The 24,642-nt window shown below is 54.4% G+C and overlaps 1 protein-coding gene across 2 annotated transcripts; it reads right to left on the bottom strand.

Moving 5' to 3' along the window:
- Positions 1 to 2,896: 2,896 nt before the first annotated feature.
- Positions 2,897 to 17,815, bottom strand: HDAC7 (histone deacetylase 7). Of its 2 annotated transcripts, XM_006865333.1 has the most exons (24): positions 17,636 to 17,815; positions 17,447 to 17,537; positions 17,093 to 17,204; positions 16,367 to 16,482; positions 16,025 to 16,150; positions 15,582 to 15,673; positions 15,337 to 15,447; positions 15,018 to 15,183; positions 14,617 to 14,813; positions 14,236 to 14,409; positions 13,015 to 13,249; positions 11,532 to 11,665; positions 11,274 to 11,394; positions 11,101 to 11,150; positions 9,802 to 9,909; positions 8,583 to 8,638; positions 8,339 to 8,426; positions 7,283 to 7,402; positions 6,948 to 7,045; positions 6,027 to 6,145; positions 5,130 to 5,263; positions 4,258 to 4,342; positions 3,058 to 3,196; positions 2,897 to 2,942 (listed from the first exon to the last, which is right to left on the bottom strand). In XM_006865333.1, exons 1-24 carry the CDS (start codon positions 17,789 to 17,791, stop codon positions 2,897 to 2,899), a joined length of 2,874 nt encoding a protein of 957 aa, XP_006865395.1. In that variant the 5' UTR covers positions 17,792 to 17,815. The 2 variants fall into 2 exon arrangements, with proteins under 2 accessions (XP_006865395.1, XP_006865396.1); XM_006865334.1 differs by lacking the exon at positions 15,337 to 15,447.
- Positions 17,816 to 24,642: the final 6,827 nt, after the last annotated feature.

Raw genomic sequence — 24,642 nt, forward strand, 5'->3', positions numbered from 1 at the left:
CTTTGTAGCAGGCAGGGCCAGGGATAGGACAGGGTTTTGGTCCCTGCTGTCCCAGGCATTCTCCCTGCGGTCTGAGTGACAGCAACCTGGGCAGGGTATGGCATCTCTAGATGACACCTCTCACCCTGCCCCAGCACCTCCATCCTGTGGACCCCCAAAGGTCAGGTAGGTTTAACTCATGGGGCCTGGGAATGGTGACATTTGACTCTCTCCAAGGCTTTAGGCGGTGAGTAGGGAGTTGAGTGTCCCTGTTCCACCCAGAGCTGGCCTTCCGTGAGTGCAGACTCCCTTCCTCACCCACAAGCTAGGGGTCTGGAATATGTTGCTGCCTCCAGGAAGGCTTTGAGGGAGAGGCAGCACGGTACAAGTTGAAAGGAGCCCCAAGTCTTGTTAATTTCCACCGACTTCTCACCCCAGCCCTGACACCTCTCCGAGGCCACTACGCCTCTCTGCCTCCCCCTAAAGCTTTCAGCTCTTCTTAATCTCCCTTCCAAAGGACTAAGTCTGCCCATCTACGGGCCCATGGGCTCACCTAACTGGGGAGGGAAGGGGCTGTGTTCAGTCTTCTCACAGTAGGTTGCCATTTAGCATGGTCTACTCCCTTTCCCTCTGCTCTTTGCCTTATCTCTGTCACTGTCACTTTAGCAGAAATACAGCAGCCATTTCTACCAACCAGCCTCTGGCTGTTTCTTGGGAGGTGGGAATTGGGAGGGTGGGGGGTCTGTGAGAGGACTGGAAGGAGGGGGTTCCTTAGTTATCTGATTAAGTCATTTCCCCACCACAGACTAAGACGCCCTGCTAGCATAATGGATTAAGAATTGAGTTGCTAATCACAAGATCAGCAGTTCAAATCTACCAGTCACTCTGAGGGAGAAAGATGAGGCTTTCTGTGAATCTGTAAAGATTCACAGCCTCAAAAACTCGATACAGGGTTGCTGAGTTAGAACCGACTCCACCACACAGAACCACCACCTGGCCCAGACTCTGCCTGGGAGGGCAAGGGAAGGAGTCAGTATCTTGAGCTGGGGATCCATATGGCCTGGGAACACCCATCATCTCAGTCCCACCTCCACTCCCCTGCCAGGATGAGGATGCCCATGGCCAGTCACAGCCACCCCTATGGGATTTAGTGTTCCTCATCCCAAGAGACCAGGGCAGATGGGGAGGGGACAAGAAGCAGGCTACACCTTCTGGTCGCACTCTTCCAGGCTGTGTGTTGGGAAGACAGGGAGAACTTGGGGCCCGTTCTGAGGTGATAAGGCTAGAACAGCCTAGCAAGTGGGAACCATAAAGGGAGGTACTAGCAGCCAGGGGCTTCTCCTCTTTGCTTAGACGGGCGAGTGTGTCCAGGCTCTGTCTCACTGCTTCTCTCTCTGAGGCTCAGTCCATGCTTCAAAAGTCACGGTACATCAGAGCCGGAAGGAACCATAAACAACGTCTATTTCTGGAGCCTGTGCTGATAAACAGAGGCCCCAGGAGGTGAGGTGACTTACCTGAGCGCCCAGCTGGGACTGACCCCAGGGATGTCTGATTCCCAGCTCGTTGGGGATGCTGTAATGAGCAGGGTCTGCACACCTATGCCTTGGACACACACACACACACACACACAGCCCACCCTGTTGGGCCAGCTCTGTCCATGGCTTTAGCCCAGAGCTGCCCCCTGTCCATTACTCTTCTTGGGGGCAGGTGGGGACAGCTAGGGTGTGTATGTGCAGAACAGATTTCCTGCTGTAGGCCACCTTCCAAGGAAGAGCAAGGAGCTAGAGAGGGGACTGTACCCCAGATCAATTCGTTCCACCTCTGCCCCGAGTCAGGCACACTGTGCTGGACAACGTGGTGCCCATGTGCACACCACCTCCACATCCCAGGGTCCTTGTCACTTGTACTTATAAAGCAAATAAAACATTTATTGTTCAGATTTTTTTTCCATTTAAAAAAATTTTTTTTTCTTTTTTACAAAAACATGCACACATACACAGGGTCTGGTGGGTCTGGAAAACACACATACGTACACGCACACACACAAATACTTTCCTTCTTGGCCCCAGAAGCCTGAAGACACCCTCCCCTTCTCTGCATCCTGTGTCCACTCCCCCCACTCCCTCCCCTTCAGCCAGGTCAGTCCTACATGGGGTGAGTGGGGGAGACCCCAGGAACAGAGGTCATGTGGGAGGAAGTGACCTAGGGGCCCCTGGGGGCTGTGCTGTGCTTCCAGGGGGAGATGAAAGGTTTGGCACCATAGAGTTGGGAAGCGCAGACCTTGGAGAGCACCTGCCCACTCCACCAGGGCCCTGAGGTGGGTGACCTCTGGCAGGGGCAGGGACTAGAGAGTGCTCTGAGGGAGCTTCACTCATCTCAGTGCCCAGTGGCCGAAGGCAGAAACTTCCAGGGTCATGTAGGAAACAAAGTCCCTCTACACTCAGGGATAAGGGACCCTAGACTGCCCCATCCCCCCCGCCCCAGGGGCCTCTCCCCTGGCCCCTCCCAGGAAGGACTGTCCTGACTGAGGGCAAGTTCACATTTCTGTGTGGGGCCTGAGGCTGTGTGTTAGGTCCCAGGTCTGTGGAGCCAGAAATAGTGGTTAAAGGTCGGCCCAACAAAACCAGTCCTGAGGAATGGGGCCACAACCAAGGGCCTAGACCTCGAGGGGCAGAATTCTCTGGGGAGTGTTCTGTAGGGCTGCCCAGCCTGCCCTCTCTTAGGATCCTCTCTGGTCCCCGCTCAAGGCCCAGAGGCCTTCATGGCTCCCTAGGGTATTGGCAAGGCAGGCTGTTCTCTGGTGCTGACCACCCACCAGTGGATCTCTGAAGACCTGGAGGGTGGGCATTGTTGCCAGAGGTTAGACAAGAACCAGATCCACAGGTCAAGGGTGGGCAGGCAGGTCCGTTCTGAAGCTTCAGAGATTCATAGGTTCTTCCTCCTCCACCAGCTGCTCTGAGGGCCTGTGGAAGGACAGGGTGGGGAAAGCTGAGCTTCCCTCCCAGCTCTGGTCGACAAGTCCAAGAAGGCTATGGGCCGTGGGCTGGGGACCGCCCAGTGCCAAGGGCCTGGCATTACCTCTCTTCAGCCAGGATGCCCACAGAGAGAGATGCCAGTGCAGTCACTGCCTCCACTTCCTCTGGGTCGTTCCCTGGCCCTCTGGGCACCCAGGCATCTGGACAGGAAGCCAGGCGCTGCATGCAGCCCCAGTATTTACCTGGGACAAGAAGCCAGGTCAGAAAGGGTGGGGGAGACACGCCCCACCCATCCCACACCTGCACCCTTGTCCTAACTCTAGGGCTGGAAGTTCAGGTCTGAGGGTGGTGGTTGTTTTTTCAGCCTGGGCTGAACACAACTTAGCCCCCAGAACCCTGAAGGAACAAGCAGAGCAGATCCAACATGACCACTAGGGGGCCTCACACGTGCCCAAGTCATTCTCAAACCCTTCTTGGCTGAAAGACTTCCTCGTGCCCAATCCCCTAAGGGCACTGTGGACCCATGTTGGTGGACTGGGTCTACGTCCTCACAGATTCTCAAGGCCTGGCCTCCTGGAGCACAAGTCCCGGAAGCCCATTCAACTGTAGCCCCCATGCTCAGCCCAGCACATGGGAGAGTGAGATGGGGAACAAAGGACCACAGCCCTTCCTCGAGCTGCCTACCCTCGCTGGGCTTCCACTGCCCCATCCACACCATGGGACTAATATCCCAGCCCGCTGTGGTTAAGAAATGATGTCTAGAGAACACAGCCGACACGGAACCTGGCTCAGTGTGAGGACTGTGCACCAAACCCCAGTCTGTCTTACTACGCAGGGTTCCTGCCGAGCCTTTGCTGCGAGGAGGACTCGGTTCAGTCATTTTGGTAAACCAGCAAAATCATGCACAGAAAGCGCACGATAGAAAATGTAAGGTGCTTCCCAATTGTGGGAGTTGTTCCAAGACCCAGCCCCAAAGCAGGCCGAGCCCCCATGATCCCCTGTGGCAAACAAGGCCTGGGTGCTGCTGTTGGCCTGGCTACAGAGGTGAGAACAGGCCCGCCCCTGAGGAGACTGACTGGCTCTATCTGGAGGTCTGAAAGGGTATCTGTTTACAGGAGGCTGTCCCAGCAGCCCTGCAGGGGTAGCTGACAGGATGCACTCCCAGCAGCAGAGCTGAGGTTGGCCAGTGGAGTTGGAAGCCCTGGCAGCATGGCAGGTGGAGGAGTGGAGCCCTGAGGCTCCCTCAGGGCTGACTGAGGGTGGGGCTGCTTCACACCAGGCTCAGCTTCCGCTCCCCACTCACTGTGAACCCGGATCACAGCTTCCAGGGAGCGGATAGCATTGAGGTTGGGTTTCTGTTTCCAGCCTTCTTGGGAGAGGGGCTCCACCTACAGAAAAAGTGCACATCGTGTTTTGTGGCTCTCGAGAAATTAAAAAAGCAATTTTAATACCTGAAATGCCAAAAGTCTAGCTTTGGGCTGAGCTTGGTCATGTCGCTTAAGTACTGAGGTGTTTGTTTTAACTCTACTGACTCTGTTAACAGTTTCGGTCCATCAGCGATCCAACCCAAACAGATCTGAAGAGCAGCTTTCCCGGTAGCTGGTGTTTTGTCATTACTAACTTACCTACAACCAATTCAGCTGGAGTTTATTAAACTTTAAATAATTAACTAATTAAACTAATTAGTTAGCTTATTAAGTGAAGTAATTAAAACATGAAATGGCAACAACACAAAATATGTGTAGTCTATATAGACTTATTCTAAACACTTGAAATTATGTGAAGTATTTAAACAGAAGACCAACAACTATCAGGACTCTAGCATGTTAGTGGCTTTTCACTTATTGTAAATGAGGGGCTTCAGAAAGTTCATTAGAAAATTCTAATTTTTCAGGAATTTTTGAAGCTCCCTCATACTATTCTTGCAGCAACTGTTTAGACAGTTTTTGTTTTGTTTTTTTAAAAAAAGAGTACTTCAGCCACTAGCCTCTCAAGGGACCCAGAGGCCCAGCCCTCTCCCATCCCTAGGACCCTGGCCTTCTGCCTAGGTCAGGAGACTTTGCCCACCCCACCCCAGGTCTGGCCACCCCAGCCCTCTGCACCGAGGAGGGCCCTGGCTGGGAGGCCCTGGCTGCCCCGCCCTGCAGGTACAGACACGCAGGACTGGCAGCTCACCTTCTTGCCCAGGAGAGCAGCCACACAGGCCTCGGAGGCGTCACAGATGGCAGTGAGGTCATGGCCGCCTTCCAAGGCCAGCACCACTGCACCTCCCGCCAGGTTCATCAGTTGCTGCGTCATGTACCCAAAGCCTAGGAGGTTGGGTGGGGAGAAACAGGAGGGCCGGCATGGAGGAGAGGCAGACCCAATCTCTCCCTCAGAAATAACATTCAAGTACTTTCTCATTGGGCCCCATGCAAAACCCTGGGAGTACAGTATGCCTCACTTGGAGGAGCTCCAGAGGCAAAGTTTAAACACATAACTGTTAATCAAAAGGCTGGCGATTTGAACCCACCCACAAGCTGCTCCATGGGAGAAAGACTTGGCAATCTTCTCCCATAAAGATTACAGCTTAGGAAACCCTACAAGGCAGTTCTCCTTCATCATCTGGGGTCAGTATGCGTTAAATCAACTTGATGGCACCCAACAATAACATCATGCCTTATTCAAGACTCAGAGAAGTGAAGGGGCTTGCACGAGGTTCTGCAGCTAGTAAGGAACATGGCCAGGGCTGGAACTGAGGCAGAAACTCCAGCCTAGTCTTGTCACTAAGCCACATCACTTCCTCTCTCAGCCCACCAGGACCCGTGGAGGAGCAGCCAACCCAAACTGGGACCAACACAGTCTAGAGGTAGAGGTTGGCTGACTAAGCTTCCTGTCTGAGGCCTGATGAACTGCAGTCCCCAGGGGTCTGACTGGCTCAAGTCCTCCACGGGGAGCTGACCTGGTCACAAGAAGGCCCTAAGCTATGCAGATCCCAAGGCCAGTCCCCACACTCTAGGTCACCTTTCCATTGAGACTTGGCAGTGCTCCCACCCCAGCTAGGCCCGCATTCCCTACAGCCACCTGGCTTACATTTGGCAGACACGTGATAGCCACCCAGTGGGGGCAGGTGACCCTCGGCAGCATCAAACCCAGCCGACACCAAGACCAAGTCTGGAGAGAACTCCCGGGCGATGGGCATCACAATGGTCCTGTGAGGTTTTGAGGAGAAGGGGGATCATCACACTGTCAGGGCTGCCTGGGGAGGGGAGTGCAGCCCTGCCTGGCATATACATGGCAGGTCCTCTCCCGACAGCTTTACGTGAGGTACCCTATTCTTAGGACTCCAAGACACTCTCATCCCCTCAGGATCCCTTCAACCTCCTAGCCTTTGGCTGGTCAGCCATGTATGTCCTTAACAGGCACAGCCTGTAGACCAGGGACTCCAGCCCAATTCCTGAAGAATGGACTCTTTCAGAGACTATGTCCAGAAAAATATTAGAAGACCTATTTTCAGGATTATTTTGTCACAAAGGGCATGGAGGGACTCCAGCATGAAATAGACACAGAGCCGGAACCCGAGATCGGGAAAGGCATTTTGAGGTAACCCCCCCAGGTGGACATCATCTGTTCTCCTTTCTCCATCAATTGAAGTTCTTCTCCTCCTGCTCTCAGTCCATCCTCTCCCCCTCCAGGCAGACTTCTTGGGCTAACTCTGTCCACTCTATCCTGCACGACACCCAGAACTCAGTTCTACCCTGGCTCTTGGTAATGTGAGACTTAATAAACACCCTTTGACTCTTCTACTCTTGTGTGTGTCCTGTCTTCCCTCCAAGTCTGGAGACCCCCTCGAGGCCAGTAACTAACTTTCCCCACCCGTGGGCTGGTCTAGTGCTCAGTCATTGGTTTGGAACAGACTTGACAAGGTACTTCCAACCTGGTGCTATTAGGAAATGGGGCAGGAGAGGGAGGCCTCACTGAGCCAAACCACCTCTGGTCCCCTAGAGCACATACCTGAAGGCTGCCAAGTATTCAGGGTCCCCCATGGGGGGATCTAGACCTCCGGTCCAGGCCACATTGACATTGAAGCCCTCGCCACTGCCAGCCCCCACCTAGAAAACAAGCAACAAGAGAGACATGAAGAGAAAAGATTCCAGAAGCAGGATCTCAAGATGTTAGAGCTGCAAGACCAGCTTGCCCAGTGTCTTCATGTTCCAAATGGGGAACCTGAGAATCAGAGCAGCTAGGCAGTCTTCCCAGGGTCACACAGCTGTCTGTCACAGAGGCCGAGTGTGTGCCCGAAGGGAGATTCAGTGGGGCTGGGAGATGTGGCCCCGCCATGCAGCTACCTCATTCACGGCCCCACTGCCTGGGAAGAAGTTGCCATCATCATAGCGATGCAGAGAGATGTACAGCACACTGGGATCCTGGTAGAAGGACTGCTGGGTGCCATTACCGTGGTGGACGTCCTGTGCAGGGAGATGGGTGGTGGGTAAGGGAAGGTCCCCAAACAGTGAGATGGAGGTTGGGCCGGCTGGCCAAGTTTCAAGGCTGGTGAGAGTTCTGAGGGCCAGCTCTCCTGGGAAGAATTGAGTTCTGCACTCAGTTACTCCCAAGATCACCTACTGGTTCCAGTATGTAAAGTTCCTCCACTGATCTCAGTTTCCTCTTAGAAATGCCCTGTTGACAGCTGTCACCTCAGAGGGACATAAACCCCACCGGCATGGTTGATTCTGACTCTGAGCATCCCTAAAGCAGACTTCCCAGACTGTAAATCTTCATGGGAACAGACAGCCTCATCTTTCTCCCACCGAGTGGCTAGTGGGTTTGAACTGCTGACCTTGCAGTTAGCAGCCCAACACCTAACTCACAGCACAACCAGGGCTCCTTGAAGGGATACGGTTCAATCGGTAAATGCATGTACTCTAGAACTAGCCTGCTGGTTCAGATCCCAGTCTTAACCACTTCCTAGGTATGTGATTGTGTGCAGACTACTTAATCCCTCACCCGGGTACAATGGGTTAGGGTCAAATTTTTAGTCAGGATTAAATACATCTAGCTGCCATTTGTGGCATACTGATGTTATCTGCTACTATTGTCATTATGGCCTGTCGGGGAAAATGCAAGAAATACTAGTTCTTATGAGAGAAGCCAAAAGAGCCCAAAAGACCATTCAAATGAAACCTCCCATCTATACTAGGAGTTGCTTCCCAAACACCTTCTCCTATGGGCTTCCCAACGGCCCTGGGAGCTGGATATTAACTTCACCCCATTCTCCACAGGAGAAACGGAGGTTCAGGGAGGCTAACGCGGCACTAGGACCTGAACCACATCTTCTGATGCCGAGCTCGGGTCGCTTCTCCCAAAGGTTCTCTGCTCTGAGGGAGCTAGGAGCCAGGACCTACCCAGTCCACAATGAGGATCTTGCTGGCCTTGCCCTGTTGTTGCAGCTGCCGACAGGCTATGGCCACTGAGTTGAAGAAGCAGAAGCCCCTGGAAGGAGGAGAGAGAGGTCCTGCCAGGCCATTCTTGTCCCATACCCTCACTTCCTCAAGCCCAAGAGAAGGAAAGAGAATGTCCTCATAGGAAGACCCTTAGGGCGGGACACCCAGCCCACTCTATCCCCTCCAACTCTCCCCTAGGTCTTACATGGCTGTGGAATGGTCTGCATGGTGTCCTGGGGGCCGTACCACAGCAAAACCGTTCTGGAGAAAGAAAGAACACTTGTCAAACAGCCAGACTTCTGACCCACTTCTGTGAGAACCCCCACCACCCACCGGCACCTCGTCGGAGAGAAGGCCTACTGAGGCCCGTGTCCCCGGCTGGATCTGAAGTGCCCTCCACTCAGCCCCAGTCTTCAGGCTGCTTTCCGGCGGGACGCACACAGACCCTGCCATGGTGTGCCCTGTGCCAGGCCTGCTATCACCGGGTAATAACAACAGTTACTGTTGATTGAGCAACAACCACGTGTATGGCACTGTGCTAACCACATTTGATACGCCACATTTCATTCTCCTAACAGCTCTCTGAGGTAAACGTGATCTGCCCCTCACAGCATCTCCATGAGGTGAACATTATGATCTCCAGTGTACAGGTGAAGGAAAATCTAAGGTTTGACAGGTTAAGCAGCTTGTCCAAAGTCTCCTATAACGTAAATGGTAGACCCAGGATTTTAAAACTAGGAATGTGTTCTTTTCTTTAAAATCATTTTGCTGTTGAAAATAGATACCACAGAACATACACAATTTCTGCATGTACAATTTAGTGACACTGATTACATTCTTCAAATGCAACCATTCCCCCTTCTTGTGGAATTGCTCCCACCTCCATTAACATAAAACTCACTGCCTCCTAAGCTTCCTATCTGATCTTTGGAGTTGTTCCCAGGGCTGCAAAGTTCCACCAAGGATCTGTGACATTTAGGACACTGGCCACTCTGGGCTATAAGCTTATAACAGGGATTCTCACAGTGGACCTCTGGACAAGTCCCTCTAAAGTATCCAGCCCAAACAAACTTGCGCACCATCCCCATTTGTCTAAAGTTGGCACTAGGAGGAACCCAAAGGCTGAGTAATGTCTGAGGTCCACAGAAGTTGTGTGCATGCCTCCTAGCCCTGGATGAGCAAGGCCCTGTATCGTTTAGAGACCAAGGGTCAAGGGCCACAGTGGTTTCACTCACTCCCCACAAGAAACACAGCCTAGGGTTCAGATCTCACCCTGCTCCCAGAGCCCCCAATTTCCCTTCCTAACCAAGAGGAATGAGAGTTTTGGCCACAGGCAGCTTTGTTTGGGGTTTGGGCCTGGCCTTCCCCAGTGTCCCAGCCTGCTGCCTCCTCCACTGGCTGCCCACTTCCACCCCAACCCCTACCTTTAGCTCTCGGGAAGCCACTTTGAAGGCGAGGTCCGTGACACTACCTGCGGCCCAGCAGGCTGCATTGGAAGAGTGCAGCTCATTCCAGATTGTATCATTGTCCACCTGTGGGGTCAGAGTCAGGACCCGCATCATCCAGGGCCTCCCACAGGGCCCATGGGGCAGTGCCCACCCCATGGCCAGAATCCCAGGGGCAGGGAGCTGGGCAGACGATGCTGCCTCCCCAGTGCCCCACCGCCCCAAGGCAAGGCCTCCGGTGTCCCCCAATCCCAGCCTCAGTCCCAGCACCAGCCCATATGTGGCCAGCACTCTGCCGGCAGCATCACGCCTGCCTCCCCACTCGGGGGAGGGGGCATGGCGTTACCTGGGCGGGACTTGGGGTTTGGGCCGGGAGGGGGTTTTAAGCCCCAGCTGACTCTGCTCAGGCCCTGCGGGATGTTCGGAGCTGGAGGGGCCGTCTGCACCACTGTCTTCCACTCGGGGCCCCTAGCCCAGGCTGGGAGGCCCCCCAAACCCAGTCCCTGGGCCTCAAGGCTAGGGAGGGGCCGGGGGGCATGATGGGGAGATGGGAAGGGCGAGGCGGACCAAGAGAGGCGAGGAAGGCAGAGAGAGTCGCAAGAGGCTGGAGAAAGAGAGAGAGAGAGAAAGACAGAGAGGGAGAGGAGGGAGGAGAAAACAGAAGCAACAACAGTTGGAAAAATCAGAAAGTGGCAAGAAATGGGAAGTTGTGAATAGGGCACTGGCTGGCTCCCAAACAGCCCTCCCACCAGCTGTAGCTCCCATGTTCCCTCCAGAACTCGATCCATCCCCTGCTTCTACATCTTGATGGGGACTTGAGCGCTACAGAGGAGGCAAGGCGCTCCCAAAACAGTGAGGAAGACAAGCTGGGTGGTGAAGGCTTGGGACAGGCAAGACCATGCAGAGGATAGCCCTGAGGCAGCCTGGGAAACCCCTCCAGAGTAGAGAAAGCCATCTGGGGCCAATGTCCAGACAGGGCTCTGAGGAAGGAAGGCCCTGCTTGCAAGCCTCAGCTTCACTCTCTGATTCGGCATTTCCGAGTGAGAGGCGCTGAGCTCCACACTCAAAAGACTCAGTGGGGCAAGGACAGACTGTCCACAGGAGCTTCTACACCAGCATGGCTGCCCAACAGCAGTGGGCATCAGAGAAAACTCCCTGGTCTATCTAGTCTGGTAGAAGCCCCAGAACAAGAAGGCAGAGCTGGGCCTGGAGAGCTGAAGGGAGGAAGCCTGGAGAGCCCTTGGCCATGCCCACTTGGGACCCCTGGGGCACACTTACCCCAACCCCACCACAGGGCAGCATCACAGACATCCGCTGTTCCAGGAGCCCTGTGGGGAAAGGCCGACCAACCGTGAGAAGGGGAGTCCTCTTACCTCTGGCCCTGATGAGAGGACCTGGGAGGGTGGTGGTGAGAGCACGGGACACAGAGCCGGACCTGGGGGAAAAGCTACCTGCCAGCTTCCCATTGTCCAGTTTGAGGCGGCTGAGGGGGTTGGTTCCATAGAGGAGCACGTGCCTCTCCGAGTGGACTGACTGTAGCTCCTCCTGGGAGGCCTTCCGACCGCGGAGACACTAAGAAGGGGAGTGAGGGACCACAGCTCCTAAGCCCCTTCCCGTCCATACTATCCACTGGGCCCACGTGCCCCTTCACCTCACATGGCTCCCAAGCCCTCTGCCCCCTTCCCCTCCATCACTCTCCAACCCCTCACCTCACACTGGCCCCGGAGCCCCCGTTCCTGCAGCCGGGACCAGATGCTCTGAATGCGGCCGGCATGTTCTGGGTGCCTGCTGTTGTCCCCACAGGAGCACTGGTGCTTCAGCATCACGGAGTCATACACCAGGCCTGCCAGGAAAGGGGTCCCAGCCCACCCGGCATTCAATGTGGACAAAGTGTCCACCAAGGCACCCCACAGCCAGCACCCACACACATCCTGAGGCTGATGCAGGGAGCCTCAGAAAACCTCACACACACACACCCCAAGGCTGATGCAGGGAGCCTAAGAAAACCTCACACACACACACACACACCAGCACTGCGACAGCCAACAAGGAACCACACAGCCTCTACCTTCCTGAGACAAATGTGATCCAACTCATCTAGGCTGTCTTCCAGTGCTCAGACAAAACAAAGTCAGAAGTCTCACCCTGGGCGCCATGACCCCAGAGGCCACCAGGAGAAAGAATTGCTGGGAAGTCCCCAAACCAAGAGCTGGAGAGCCCCACAAGGACACTGGGCCATGTGATAAGGCCGAAACAGTTTTCAGGCAGTGACTATTTCTGCTCAACATGCCGCTGAACAGGGTGGGGAGATACCACTAGTGGAGGTCACTGAGCACTGAGCACCTGGACGTTTCTGGGACCAGTTTCATGACATAAAGAATACCGAGCGTCATCAGCCCATTTGACTCCAGAATGCCACTCCTTAAAATGGATCCTTGGGAAGTAAGCCCAGGGATGAGTACAGATTAATGTATAAAGAAATAAAAACGAAGAATAATCAAGAATATTCTAAATGTCCAACTCACAAGAAGTGTTAAGATAAAAATAAAATACTGTGGGACACACTAAGAAATGTACGTTTCTGTGGACAAATGACATCAAGAATAGCTCCTATCATGTGTAAAATGTACTTCTGTGAATATGGTATTTATACCTTTACATATGGCTAGAGCAAAGAGTTTGTTGAAATATAGCAAAATGTAAGAGGGGTTGTCTTGTCCCTGGCATGATGTTGTGAGTTAAGCATTGGGCTCCTCACAGCAAGATGGGTGGTCAAACCCACTAGTCACTCCATAGGAGAAAGATGAGGCTGTTTGCTCCAGTAAAGATTTAGTCTCAGAAACCCCGTATAGAGTCACTATGAATCAGAACCAACTCAATGGCAGTAGGTTTGGTTTGGTATCCCTGGGTGGTGGGCATTGGTTGATGATTTCTATTTTATTCTTACACTTTTCTGTATGTTCTTCAAATTTCCATTATATTTTTGAACCATGTTTTGCAATTAAAAAAGCAATCCCTCGTAACCAATACTGAACTAGTTGTCAGGAAACACAAATTCCCAGGCCTGACCACCAGCTAGTCACCTTAGATTTCCTGAGCCTTAGTCTCCTCATCTGTGAAAGGTAAAGAACCGTGCACCTACCTGCTGCATAGGACCATGGCACACACAGCCTCACTTAACTCTCCTCTTACCTGTGGTAAAGGGCAGGGTCCTAGCAGGGGTCTCCGAGCTGGGAAGGACACGAGTCTGACTAGTGGGCTCTGAGGCTGGCAGAGAGGCAGGCGCAGCTGGGGAAGACTGAGTCCTGGACAGAGGCCGGTGTCCACCGTGGGCCAGGGGAAGCAGCACAGAGCCCCCAGGGCCTCCCCGGGGCAGCCGTCCCACCAGTCGCTGCTGTTGCTGCTGCTGCTGCATCCAGAGGAACACCTGAGGGACACAGAGAGCCTCAGCTGCCAAAATCTCAGGGTCCTGCTCCAGGCAGACCTCCTTTCTGGGTGAGACCTTATGATGTTATGCCTCACTGCTAGACTCTGCCTTTGACCCTCTCAGCTCCTTGCTCCCACCAGCCCCCAAAGGCCTGCATCACAGACGACCACCTAGGTCCACCGGCGCAACCCTGGGCCCTTGGGTCGCCAAATCCAGAGCCTAGGGGAGGGACCTCAGACCCAGCTCAGACCAGGGATCCCTTGTCTCCAAGAATTGCAACTGCCCAAGAGCATGGAATCCTGGTGTGGCACTGTAGGTTAATGCGCTGGACTGCAAAGCTGGTTTGAACCCAAGGTCGGCAGATCAAGCTCACCAGCCGCTCCTCAGAAACCTTATATAGCAGGTCACTATGGTTGGAACCACCTCGAGGGCACTTAACAACAAGAAGAGCATGGGGAGCTGCATAAGCTGCTGTCTGGGTGTGTGTTGTTACCACATCTTGACTCACACAGTGAAAGCAGTATGGGATTGAAGTGCTTGAGCCTGGCTCTTTCCCACTCCATCCCAGGGCTGGGACATCACTCACAGAGATAGTGTTAGAGGCAGGAGTGGATAGGGTTCCCTGAAAGGCCAGCCTCACTGCTGGGAAGGGGACACAGCTTCACCCTGAGACTGGCAGGTTTCTGGAGCGTGTGCATATGTGCAAATGTGTGCTTGTGTGTGCATGTGTGTTTACACACATTCATGTATATTTGTGTTTGTGTGTATATATGAGCATGCACATGCTTATACACATTCATGCATGTCGATGTCTGTGTGTACACATACACGTGTGTGTGTGTGTGTGTTGGTGTGAATCAAACATGTAAGGATCCGTGTTGGGCAACCATGGGTCTCAGAGCTGTCCCTGCACTGGTATCACACCTCCCTCCCTGCCCACTCTTGTCTCAATGCACCCTCCAAGGGGCATGCAAGCACTCCCATACCTGCTGGTGCTGCTGAAGAGGAAATGGGCCTCTGGCCTCTGGCTGCCCTTGGCTCGACTCCCTGCGTTCCAAGCTGTCGTCGCCCCCCTGCCCCATGCCCCCACCATCGGTCTTTAGGTCTTCAGCGGAGGGTATCTGCCGTAGTCGGGCCTTCTCACCCGGCTTGGATGGCTTCTGGGAAAGAGAGATCCCTGAGCTGAATGAACAGCCAGGCTGGGGCGAGTGAAGACTCCAGCCAGCTGCTTCACAGCTCTGACCCCAGCCACATCCCCTCTCTCATCCTCTGGAGTCCTGCCCTCCCTCGGCCCCCTTGTCTTCTCACAGCTGCCAGAAGCCCAGTTAAACACCATCTTACCAACTTCTCTACCCAGTTTCCCTCACCTCGATCAGCTGGACATGATGTTTGAGCTGCTCTGGGAGAGGCTGCAGGGGGCCGAGCGGTGGGGGGGCGGTGGTGCTAGGGGGCAGGGGCTCTGAGCGGGTCCATCTCAGTGGCCAGTGGAAGCCTGACCCGGAGAACCGCTTGGTAGCTGGTAAGGACTGGGCCAAGTGGAAAGGCAGATGCCCAAGCCCAGGCACTAGAAAGAACAGGGTGGGGGCGTAAGGAGGAGCCTGGGGTGTACTGACGGAAGCATGGGTATGGGCTAGGGGGCACAAAACAGGGAGGTACTCAGAAGAGCCCGGGGCTGGAGAGCAGGCAGAGAAGACAAGCCCCTCCCCAAGCTTGGTTCTTAGTTGGGTGCAGGGGCCCAAGCTCTTTATCCAGGAGCAGGAGGACTCACCGTGAGAGACTGAGGGGTCCAGGAGGAAAATGGGCTGCAAGCGAGAGGGCAAGGTGCCTCCAACCTCAGGCTCCAGGCCAGGGGGCAGGAAGAGGGGAGCATGAGAGCTCCCCAGGACCGGCCCCCGGGGAACCAAAGTTGGATGAGTCCTGCGGTCCCCATCAGCCTGGGGAAGAGGTAGGAAGGGGTCACATGGGAAGATGGTGCAGGAGGGAGACAAGCAGCAGAGGTGAGTGAGGACAAGTGGAGCGGGGAAGGAGTTGCGGGGGAACAAGCTGCAGGCGCCTGGAGTGGGGAGAGGGGCGCCCCGGCCACTCACCCTGGCAGGGGCGGGCAGCCCCAGTGTGATTGCGGGCAGTAAGGACACTGTTGGCAAGGCGAACGGAGCCAGAGAGGTCTCCTGCAGCCGCAGCCGCTGGCCCAAGAGCGCCTGCCATGGGGAGCAGGGCGAGGGGTCACCGCTCCCAGACTGCTACCCCTGGGCACGCCTTCCCCAGAACCCCCAGTGAAGCAGAGCTGAGCCCCAGACCTGCCCCAGAGAGCCCAGAGCAGGCGAGCCCTTACCTCAGAGCCCAGGACGGGGTTGGGACCGTGCTCACTGTCGTTGGGGGAGCTGCACCCTGATGCAGGCGTGCTGCAGCTGCTGGGGGACGAATCTGGGGGGTGGAGGACCAGGGATGTGCAGTCAGAAACCAGGGGTAGGCAGCAGGGCACCCATTACATGGGCGGGCAGTCTCTGTCTCCTCCTTTCTTCCCAGAAGGCCCCTCAGCCTACAGGTGCCTTTGGACCATTTTTGTAAAGGTGCCCTTTCTCCTGAAACACTGTCAGCTTAGTCAGAGCATGGCTGTGTTTCAGCCCTAGCTCGGCCCCTTGGCCAGGAAGCTTTGTGTAGACCACACCCTGTACGACGGCACACAGGACCCTGAGGAGGCAACCCCTGTCTAGGGGAGAAAGGGACTAGCCTCAAAGGGGTACAACTAGCCGGGCCCGCCCTGTTGGCCCTCACCCCCGAGGGTCTCCGGTGGCCTCCTCAGCAGACTAGGTGGGGAGCTCTCCTTCCGCTGTATGGGATTCTTCCTCCGCTCCTGGGACTTCTTAGGCTTGTAGCGCAGCTTCAGGTTGGGCTCAGAGACTGCAGGGAGCACCAGTGTTACGGGCTCCACCGGCTCCCCTCTGCCCTTTACCATCCCCAAGACCAGTCACCACTTCTGGGTGATGGCAAGAGAAGGCAGAGCTCGCAGAGAAAACCACAGCATGCTGGCTGGCCTTCCCCAGGCTGGCCTTGAACCCCTCACCAGTCACTCTACACTCCCCCAATGAGATCCCCCTCCTTTCGGGTCTTACTCACCTGTTTTACGCAAGGGGAAGTGTTCAGGGGGATCACAGGGCAGGCTGGGAACAGGAGGCAGAAAACTGCTGAGCACAGTGCGGGGAGCTCCTTCAGTCTCCAAAGACTCCAGAGTTCTGCAGAGTGAATGGCAGGGCTGCTTCAGAGGGTGGGCGGCCAGCTCATCCTGCCCTGTGCTCTCAGAACATCACATCCATCCACCCCAAGGCTCCTTCCTGAGCCTGGGCCCTGGGGCCTGCCTCCATGACAACAGCGTGAGGCCAGTGGGAATGAGCCATCTCCAAGTGGCAGTAGCAGGCCACCCATCCGTTATGCAGCTCTCTGATCTAGGCATAGAGGCCAGGGACTCAGGGACTCCAGGTGAGAGGCCAGACATACTGGGCACTCCTTTCTCATAGGCCAGGAACTGCTCTAAGAACATTTTTGAGTTTAGGGAAAGGTGTAGAAAAGGGACTCGTGTGGACAAAGTAGGCTGGCTAGCTGTGTGGTGAGAGAGTGTGTATGTGCTCATGAGTCCATCAGGAGGAAGAGCTCATTGAGAAGGGCGAGAGAATCGCAGGAGAGATGTTGGTGTTAGTAGGGCTTGAGGGGCGTTATGCTTAGAGGCAAAGAGGAAGGCTCGATGAAGCATCCGGGGATGCAAAGAGGGCAAATAAGTCTGTGTGTGCTTACAGGTATCTAGAGAGGACGGGGCATGATGGGGGGTACTTGAGCAGATGGAGGTACCTGTAGGGAATGCTCGGGCTACTAGGATGGACTGTTCTCTCTAGGGCTGCCTGCTGTTTCTTCAGAATCACCTCCGCCAACTTCTGCTTAACCACGCTGCTGGCTATGGCACCTGCAGGGGAGGAGAATCAAGGGGAGGCTGGAGTGGGCAGATGGACTGGCTCCCTGGAACATTCTCTGCCCCAGTACGAGGTGTCCCTAGAACTCCACAGGTAAGTGCCGAGCCCGAGGTGCCACCCTTCCATCGAAGCTCACACCCACATTCCCAAGCAGAGCCCAGCAGGCAGAGGGAGAGCACACTGCGACCCTCCCAGCCCCCTTCTCAGCCCCCAGTCACACAGTCGCTGTCCTTACTCCGCTTGCTTTTGTCCTTATTGAGAAGCTGCCGTAGTTCTTGTTCCTGCTGCCCCATCTGTAGCTCAGGCATCTGTGTGTCCATGGAGAGCTGTGGACAGAACCGGCATTCCCGGAGGGGCAGAGGGGTGAGCGGCTGAGACGAGGGTCTAGGGAGGCCGTAGGGAGGGGCAGGGAGTCTGTCTTTACCCTCAGGGGCTCCGCTGAGTGTTGCTGCTGCTGCTGCTGTTGCTGCAGACCCGCTAGAAAGAAGTGGTGCTGCAGACGCTGGGAGTGCTGCAGTACCAACAGTGTGGGCTCCGGGGTGGGCTCCACCGGGGGCCGCTGGCCTACCCGTAGATCCATGGGCTGGGGCTGAGGGCCTGGCGTGTCTGCACCGGAAAGAAAGAGGGTGGGTCAGTCAGAACATCTGTGTGAACAGTGCCTGGTTACAGCCTAGTCAGGTCCCTCCAGCTCATGCCACAATGACAAGACACCCTCACAAAGCCTGCTCATGGAATCCTCAGCCGGTACTTCCAGGGAGACAGTCTCAATTCCATTTCAGCCATGAGAAAGGAGGTCATCTGAACGGTGTACAGCTACAGTCCGTCACTGGTGGTGCTCAAATTCAGTCTCCAAGCACAGGGCGTTCCCACTGGGGCTGAGGGCTTCACTTCACTGAGGAATTTAAGGATGGGCTGGGGCTCTACTACGTTCTCTCTGGGCCCTGCTCTTCCTCTCTCCCTGACTCTGGAATGGGAGGGGGTGGCACTGCGAGATACACATCGGGCTGCTAACCACAAGGTCAGCAGTTCAAACCCACCAGCCACTCCGTGGGAGAAAGACGAGGCTGTCAGCTCCCACAAGTCTCGGAAACCCGTTCTAGGGTCGCTGTGACTTGGAGTCGAACTCATTCGGGGGACTCTCTAATGAGCTGGGCTCAAAGGTAGCCATCCTGCAGGCAAGCAGTCTTATTTTGCTCTTTCACCAGCCCTTACCGGTTCCTCTCAGAGTTGCCACACTCCCATAGTGTATGGCATAAAGATGCCTTAAACCTATAGCCACTCAGGCCTACAGCCCTGGGCCTGCCGAGTGCGGTTCGCAGGACAGGTTCCTCAGCTCAGTGGGCCCACATGAACGTGGAACCTGCTCCCAGGTGCCCTCCTTGCCAGCTCTGGGCCTGATGTAGTGAGGACAGTACGCTTAGATACTCCTTCTCAAGTATCTGCAGCACCCACGCCAGGCACACCCTGCCAAGGTCGTGGGTACAGGGGCTATTTATAACTATTTGCTGGAGTAGGTTCTACACCTGTGCACGCCACCGGGCCAGGCTGGGCTGAGCAGCCAGAGACTCTTGAGACAATCCGAGGTGGGACTTCTACAGGGGGCTTTCCTGGAAATGGGGAGAGGTGATGGTGGGAGCAGACTGTCCTTCCAAAGCTAAGTGTCCCCCAACAGGGCAGCCATAGCCTGTCCTTGGGGCCTGGATTGACAGGGGCTGGGGAGGCATGGTGGCAAAGCAGAAAAGAACATCAGTCAGGGGGACAGGAAGCTTAGGGTGCAGGCCTCTCTGCCCATTCCTAATCACAATCTGAACATCTATGGCACATGTGTATGAGTGTCTACAAAAGCCCTGGGCTTTCAGAAAGTCATCTCCCCTCAGGGGAGCTTCCCACTGAACAAAGGGAGAGCGGCTTGCGGTAGGTATAACCTCTAAGATTCTCTGAGTGAGAGATGCCACCAGAGAACGGCCAAGTAAGGAGGTGCCTACCCTGACCCTCTGGTTGTCAGAGAGAGGAGGTAATGGCTGTGGACCTCACTGAGGTTCCAAGGAGGCCAACTGTCAGCACAAGAGATGTAGCCACCCTTATTCATACACCCAGCCCAGGAATCCAGATTCTCATTCCCATCAGCCTCTGATGCCAACACAACCCTATCATACCTTCCAGTGTCTTGGCTTCCTGAGGGGTCTCGCCAAGGCATGACAACCATTCCCAAAGCCACACCTTCAGCCATTCACAAACTCCGAGCTCCTCCCTCATGCTCAGCACTCAACAGTGTCCAGTGGGGAAGGCTGCTGAGTGGCTGGGGCTCTGCCTGGACCTGGACTGTCTCTCAGGGGCTCCACAGTCTGGTCCTAACCAGGTTCCTCTCTGCTCGGTCCCCCACCTCAGCCATGAGCTGTCCTCTGAACTTCTGGTCACACTGTCTGTCCCCTGCCTGTGCTGTCCTCACGCCTTACCAAGGCTGAGTCCTCAGTCTGCCTTGATGCTTCTGAGTAGCCAGAACTGAAGCCAGGAGGCTACCTGGCCCCTGCTGTATATAATCACTAGGCATCAGGCTAGGAGCTCTGGTAGTATAGTGGTGACGAATCGGGCTGCGAACCTTAAGGTCAGTGGTTCGAAACTACCAGCCGCTCCACGGGAGAAAGACGAGGCTTTCTACTCCCGTAAAGATTTATACCCTCGGAAACCCTGTACAGGGTCGCTATGGGTCGGAACCGACTTGACAGCACTTAACAACAACAACAACAACAAGGCATCAGGCTAAGGCCCTGCACTCAGTAGGCCTGCAGTGGATAGGGTTGCAGATAAGGAAGGGGCAGCCCCTCATCCACTCCAGGCCTACCCCGTGGGCAAGTCCTAGGTCAAAGCAGCAGCAGAGAGGCCACGCCAACCTTCCCCAGCCAGCAGAACAACAGAGGAGGTTTAGACCAGCAGGAGAAGGAGGTGAGGAAGGATGAAAGAAACAAGGAAAGGAGCATCCTCTGTGATCCAAGCACCACGAATCAGCCGTCCACCCTCCAAGGTTACCAGGCCCACCTTCCAGGACTGGTGTGAGGACTGAATGAGCCAAAACACGAGACCATGCCTGGCAGAGTATAAATATCAGTTCCCGACTTTCCTTCCTGTTTCACTACACCCAGCAAGGACCAGAAGAATGCCCTGTCTTCCCTTTTCCTGTTGTGCTGCCTAGCACTGGGACCAGCCCAGACCAGAATTGTCTCTCGTCCCTACTCCTCACCTTTCCCCAGAGGCCAAAGCCTCCCAACTCTCTGACCCTCAGAATCTCACCCTTCTTGTGTCCTTCCCTTCCCTCACCTTCCACTCCCCCACGGGCCTCTTTAACCTGTGCCAGGGAAACTAGGACAGTGGGTGCCGGAGCTCACCTGGGTCCCCCATCACTAGGGAGAGGAGAGTTGAAGTGGGGGACTGCAGGGAGAGAAGAGGGAAGCAGCTCACTGACACTCTAGTAGGCTCCATTTGTTGTTGTTGTTGTTGTGTGCTGTTGAGTTGGTTCTGGCCCACAGTGACCCTGTATAGGGTTTCCAAGGATGGGCTGGTGAGCTTGAACCTCTGACCTTGCAGTTCAAACCGACTTTGCAGTCCAGCACATTAACCCACAGAGATGCATCAGTGTTCCTTGAGCTCCCCATAATTTGGGACCTCTTCCAGGTGCTAGGAATCCTGTGGTACTATAGAATAAACACTGGACTGCTAACTTTAAGGTTGGCAGTTCAAACCCACCAACTGTTCCCATACACGGTCGCTATGAGTTGGAAACAACTCAGCAGTACTTAACAACTTAACAACAACAACCAAGTGCTAAAGATAGCACTGTAGGATAAACACCGGACTGCTAACCCAAGGGTCGACAGTTCAAACGCATTAGCTGCTCTGCAGGAGGAAGATGAAGCTTCTGATCCTATAAAGACTTAAAGTTTCGGAAACCCTATACAGGGTAGCTATGAGTCAGACCAGATGCTAACCAAAAGAGAGGACCCCTACCCCATTCCTTCTCTCAAACTCCCATGCTAACAGATGAATTCCCAGCCCCCTTATTCTCATCCAACCTACCCTCACCCTATTTGAGCCCAGCCCATAGCTGAAACCTAAGGGGGTCCCAGCTCAGCCCTTCCCAGTGTGGTCCATACAATGTTCCTTGAGTGGACACACCAGACTCCCACGACCTAAAGCAGAAGGCAGGAGGGGGGTGAGGTGGATGGAGTCTGAGGTGGGACAGCATGACTGGTGAGGTCAGACTACAGATGCTGGGAGGGAGATGAGAAGAGGCTCCACAGGTGAGCCTAGAAAGAAGGGTGAAAGGGAGAGCTGCCTACAGAAAGGAATGGACCGGGATGGACTGAAGGTGGAGACAGATTCGGTGGGAGAACACAGCCTAAGGACCCCACTGCCCCATCCTGTGTCCCACAGACAAGAGACCCAGTGGGTCTCTTCCTCAGATGACCTGAAATAGAATGCTTTCCTTTTGGAAATGGCTTCTTCTCTCAACCTTCTAGGCCTTCCATTCCATCCCACTCGGAGCCCACAACGTCTTAGAATAAGCTCTGAACTGGCCAGCAACAGAGTGGCCCTGGGGGTCCTAGAGGTGAGTCCTGAAGCCTTCTGCCAAAGATGGACACCTTCCCCTCCTGCCATCCCAGCTCGGGGCCAAGAGGAGAAGTGACTGAGAGGGTGACCTGAGAGGTTATTCGGTAGACACACAGAAGTCCCCCTCAAGCCAGACATGGGACAGATGGATATTTTCTCAAGGATAAATGGTGGGAGCTGCTTTTTTGGTCTGAGTTTCAGGGGCAGCCACAGTTCTTCTTCCAGAAGTTGAGAAAGGAGAACTCCCTATAGGCAGGCATGCTGGGAAGGGAGCAGCTCCATGCCCAGGAGACTCCATTGAGACACCTAGTGCCCCAGCTTGGTAAAGGAAATGTCACTTCGCCTATTCAAATCCTGCCCACCCTGTGGGCTCCAGCCCAAGTCCATCTCCTAGTGAAGCTCAAGCTGACCTCTCCTAGTAGCATTTACTGTATACAACATCTGGGCACTTTACTAATAATGGCCTCTGAGGTTTCGCTTGTAAGTCATGCCTACCTGTTTGTGACACCTTGCTGGTCACAAGGCAGGCTTGCTTTACGACTGGTCACAAGACCTCTCTCTTAGCCACCTGCCTAGGACACAACATGAATATTTCTCAGTTGGCCTTTCTTAGAATTTTTGCTGGAGGCAGACTCTCCTCCCCAGGACATGGCTGACCACCATCCAGCCTGCTGTTTCTTCTGCAGGACCTGATCCCCCGGGGAAGAGGAGTTTGTTCCTGAACTGGGATCCAGAACCACTGTCAGAGACTTCTGACTGGCATCGGTCCTCTTCCCACTGGGACCAGCCTGAAGGCCAGTCAGCAGCATTCACACCGGAAGCACAGCCAGGTTCTTGCACCTCGCTCCCCTAGTGATTTTGGATGGGGGGTGGGGGGGAGAAACAATGGCCTTGGACTCTAGTAGTGTTTATGGCCAGGCTGAGAGGGGATACTTTGTGATGATGATCTATGATATAAACCGCTCAAAAAAGCCGTGTGTGTGTGTGTGTGTGTGTGTGTGTGTGTGTGTGTGTGTGTGCTCGTGCTGCTAACAGGGGCTGCTTCCAAAAGCAACTCCTGGAAAAAGTTCTTTTCCTCCTCCTCGACCAGTCTTACCCTGTGCTAAGAGACCTCAACTTCAGAAGAGCCCAGAGCCACAGAGATAAGCCTTGGTGAACAACTCTGTGTGTGACCCAGAGAACACTAAGTCCCAGCCAGGACAGGTATCTGAAATGAAATCAAAAGGGCCAGAATGGGGACATTCTACCTCTCAGTCCCAGCTTAAGTTTGGGGACCCTCTTCTCATCCCTGCCCCTTTCAGAGGACTGTGACCATGTATTGGGAGTTAAAGTGAAAGAAAATCAAGAGAGAAGAGAAGTAAATGAACTTGAGGGACAGAGAACACTGTGTTCCAGAACTTCTCTATACTGGCCTTAAATTGTTATTGCTCAGCTTTGCTCAGAACCCAGGGGGCCGCAGCTCGCTGGAAACTCCTACCAAGTGAAAGTTTGGCAGGCTGCAATTGTCAAGGAAGTACACAGCACAGGGGACATTGGCTTTGAGGACAGAGGGACCCGACTTCCAATAGTGATTGGCAGAGGGAGAGGCAGAAACAGCATTGAATTTGGTTAAGCCTCGGCTGCTTCATCTGTAGTAAGGGGTTAAGAATCCCTTCTCTGAGGAGTTCATCTGAGATAGTAGGTGCCCCTCCACCCAAGCAGCTATTACTGTTTGTCTGTCTCCTGACCTCTAAGTATTCCAGTGTCTGGTCCCAATTATCCAGCACAGCATTCCCCTTCTCTTCCACACTCCATTTTCTCCCCAGTGCACCCACTACTCCATTTCTTATCTCCTGCGTCTCCCGACTACGTCTCTGCTCTTTCTCTTCCACCTGAATTGCTGTAAACTAACACAATACTATGCACTGGGAGTTGTTGTTTTAAGTGTCTTGCATTGTTTAACTTACTTAGCCCTCATAAAAACCCTATGAAAACATTATTATTTTTATCTCCATTATATAGATTAGTAGACTGAGGTTCAGCAGTGTTAAATAATTTGGCTGAGCTAGGACTTGAGCCCAGGTGTTGGACTGTCAAATCCATGCTTTCAACTACTCCTCCCTAGCATTTTTATTCACCACAGGCCTATAGTGCAGGACAAATGTCGGTCCTAGATGGGCCGGGGAGAAGATGCCAAATGCATAGCTCCACAGAAGCCAGTGCCAGAGACAAACCCCTACTTTGCTACGGGTGAGAGGGCAGAGGCTGCCTAGTTCCTCTTGGAGCCCTTGTGAAGACAGCCCTGAAGAATTACTTACATTGCAGTTAGTTGACAAAAGCAATTTGGGAGACTTAACCGGCCCTGCTCAGAACAAAGGGCAGGTCTCAGGCTGGGGTCTGAGAGGAATATCAGCTCCGTTTTCCCTATTCTCAGATACCCTGCCATATTCCTGCTGTGGAGGTTCTCAAGTCCCTCTGAGGCTTTCATTATCACCCCAAAGCAAGCCATAGGGTTTCTCTGGGTGCTGAGGGGCCAGCTTCCCATCCGGGCAAGGCCATGGTCTTTGTGCTCAGATGAAGGCCGGCTGTCGATCTAAGGCCAAGGGACCCATAAGTTTTTCGGGCTCAGCAGCTATGCACCAGACAGCAGACTGGATAAACTGTGTGGCCACAAAGCTGGCCCTCCACTCTGAGCATGCCCCTTTCCCTGCCACCTCTGGGTGGCTGGGGCCCCGTGACAGCTATTTTTAGCTCTTGACACCTGGGTATTTTGCAGCCGCAGGATGTCCGGTTTGGAGTCTCTTTCTGGGAATCCCACATACGGCTGTTGTAAACAGCCCCACGCAG

Source organism: Chrysochloris asiatica, unplaced genomic scaffold (assembly GCF_000296735.1).
Source record: "Chrysochloris asiatica unplaced genomic scaffold, ChrAsi1.0 scaffold00077, whole genome shotgun sequence".
In the NCBI taxonomy this organism is placed as follows: Eukaryota; Metazoa; Chordata; class Mammalia; order Afrosoricida; family Chrysochloridae; genus Chrysochloris; species Chrysochloris asiatica.

Bases quoted from the DNA above. Each gene is read 5' to 3' on its own strand.
- HDAC7 (XM_006865333.1), bottom strand. From the start codon at position 17,791: ATGGATCTACGGGTAGGCCAGCGGCCCCCGGTGGAGCCCACCCCGGAG. The intron at 11,666-13,014 runs GTAAGAGGAGAG...CTTTCCTGGCAG, and splicing joins GACCCTGCCCTTTACCACAG to GCCTGGTGTATGACTCCGTG. The intron at 6,146-6,947 runs GTATGTGCTCTA...AAAACCTCACAG, and splicing joins GAATACTTGGCAGCCTTCAG to GACCATTGTGATGCCCATCG.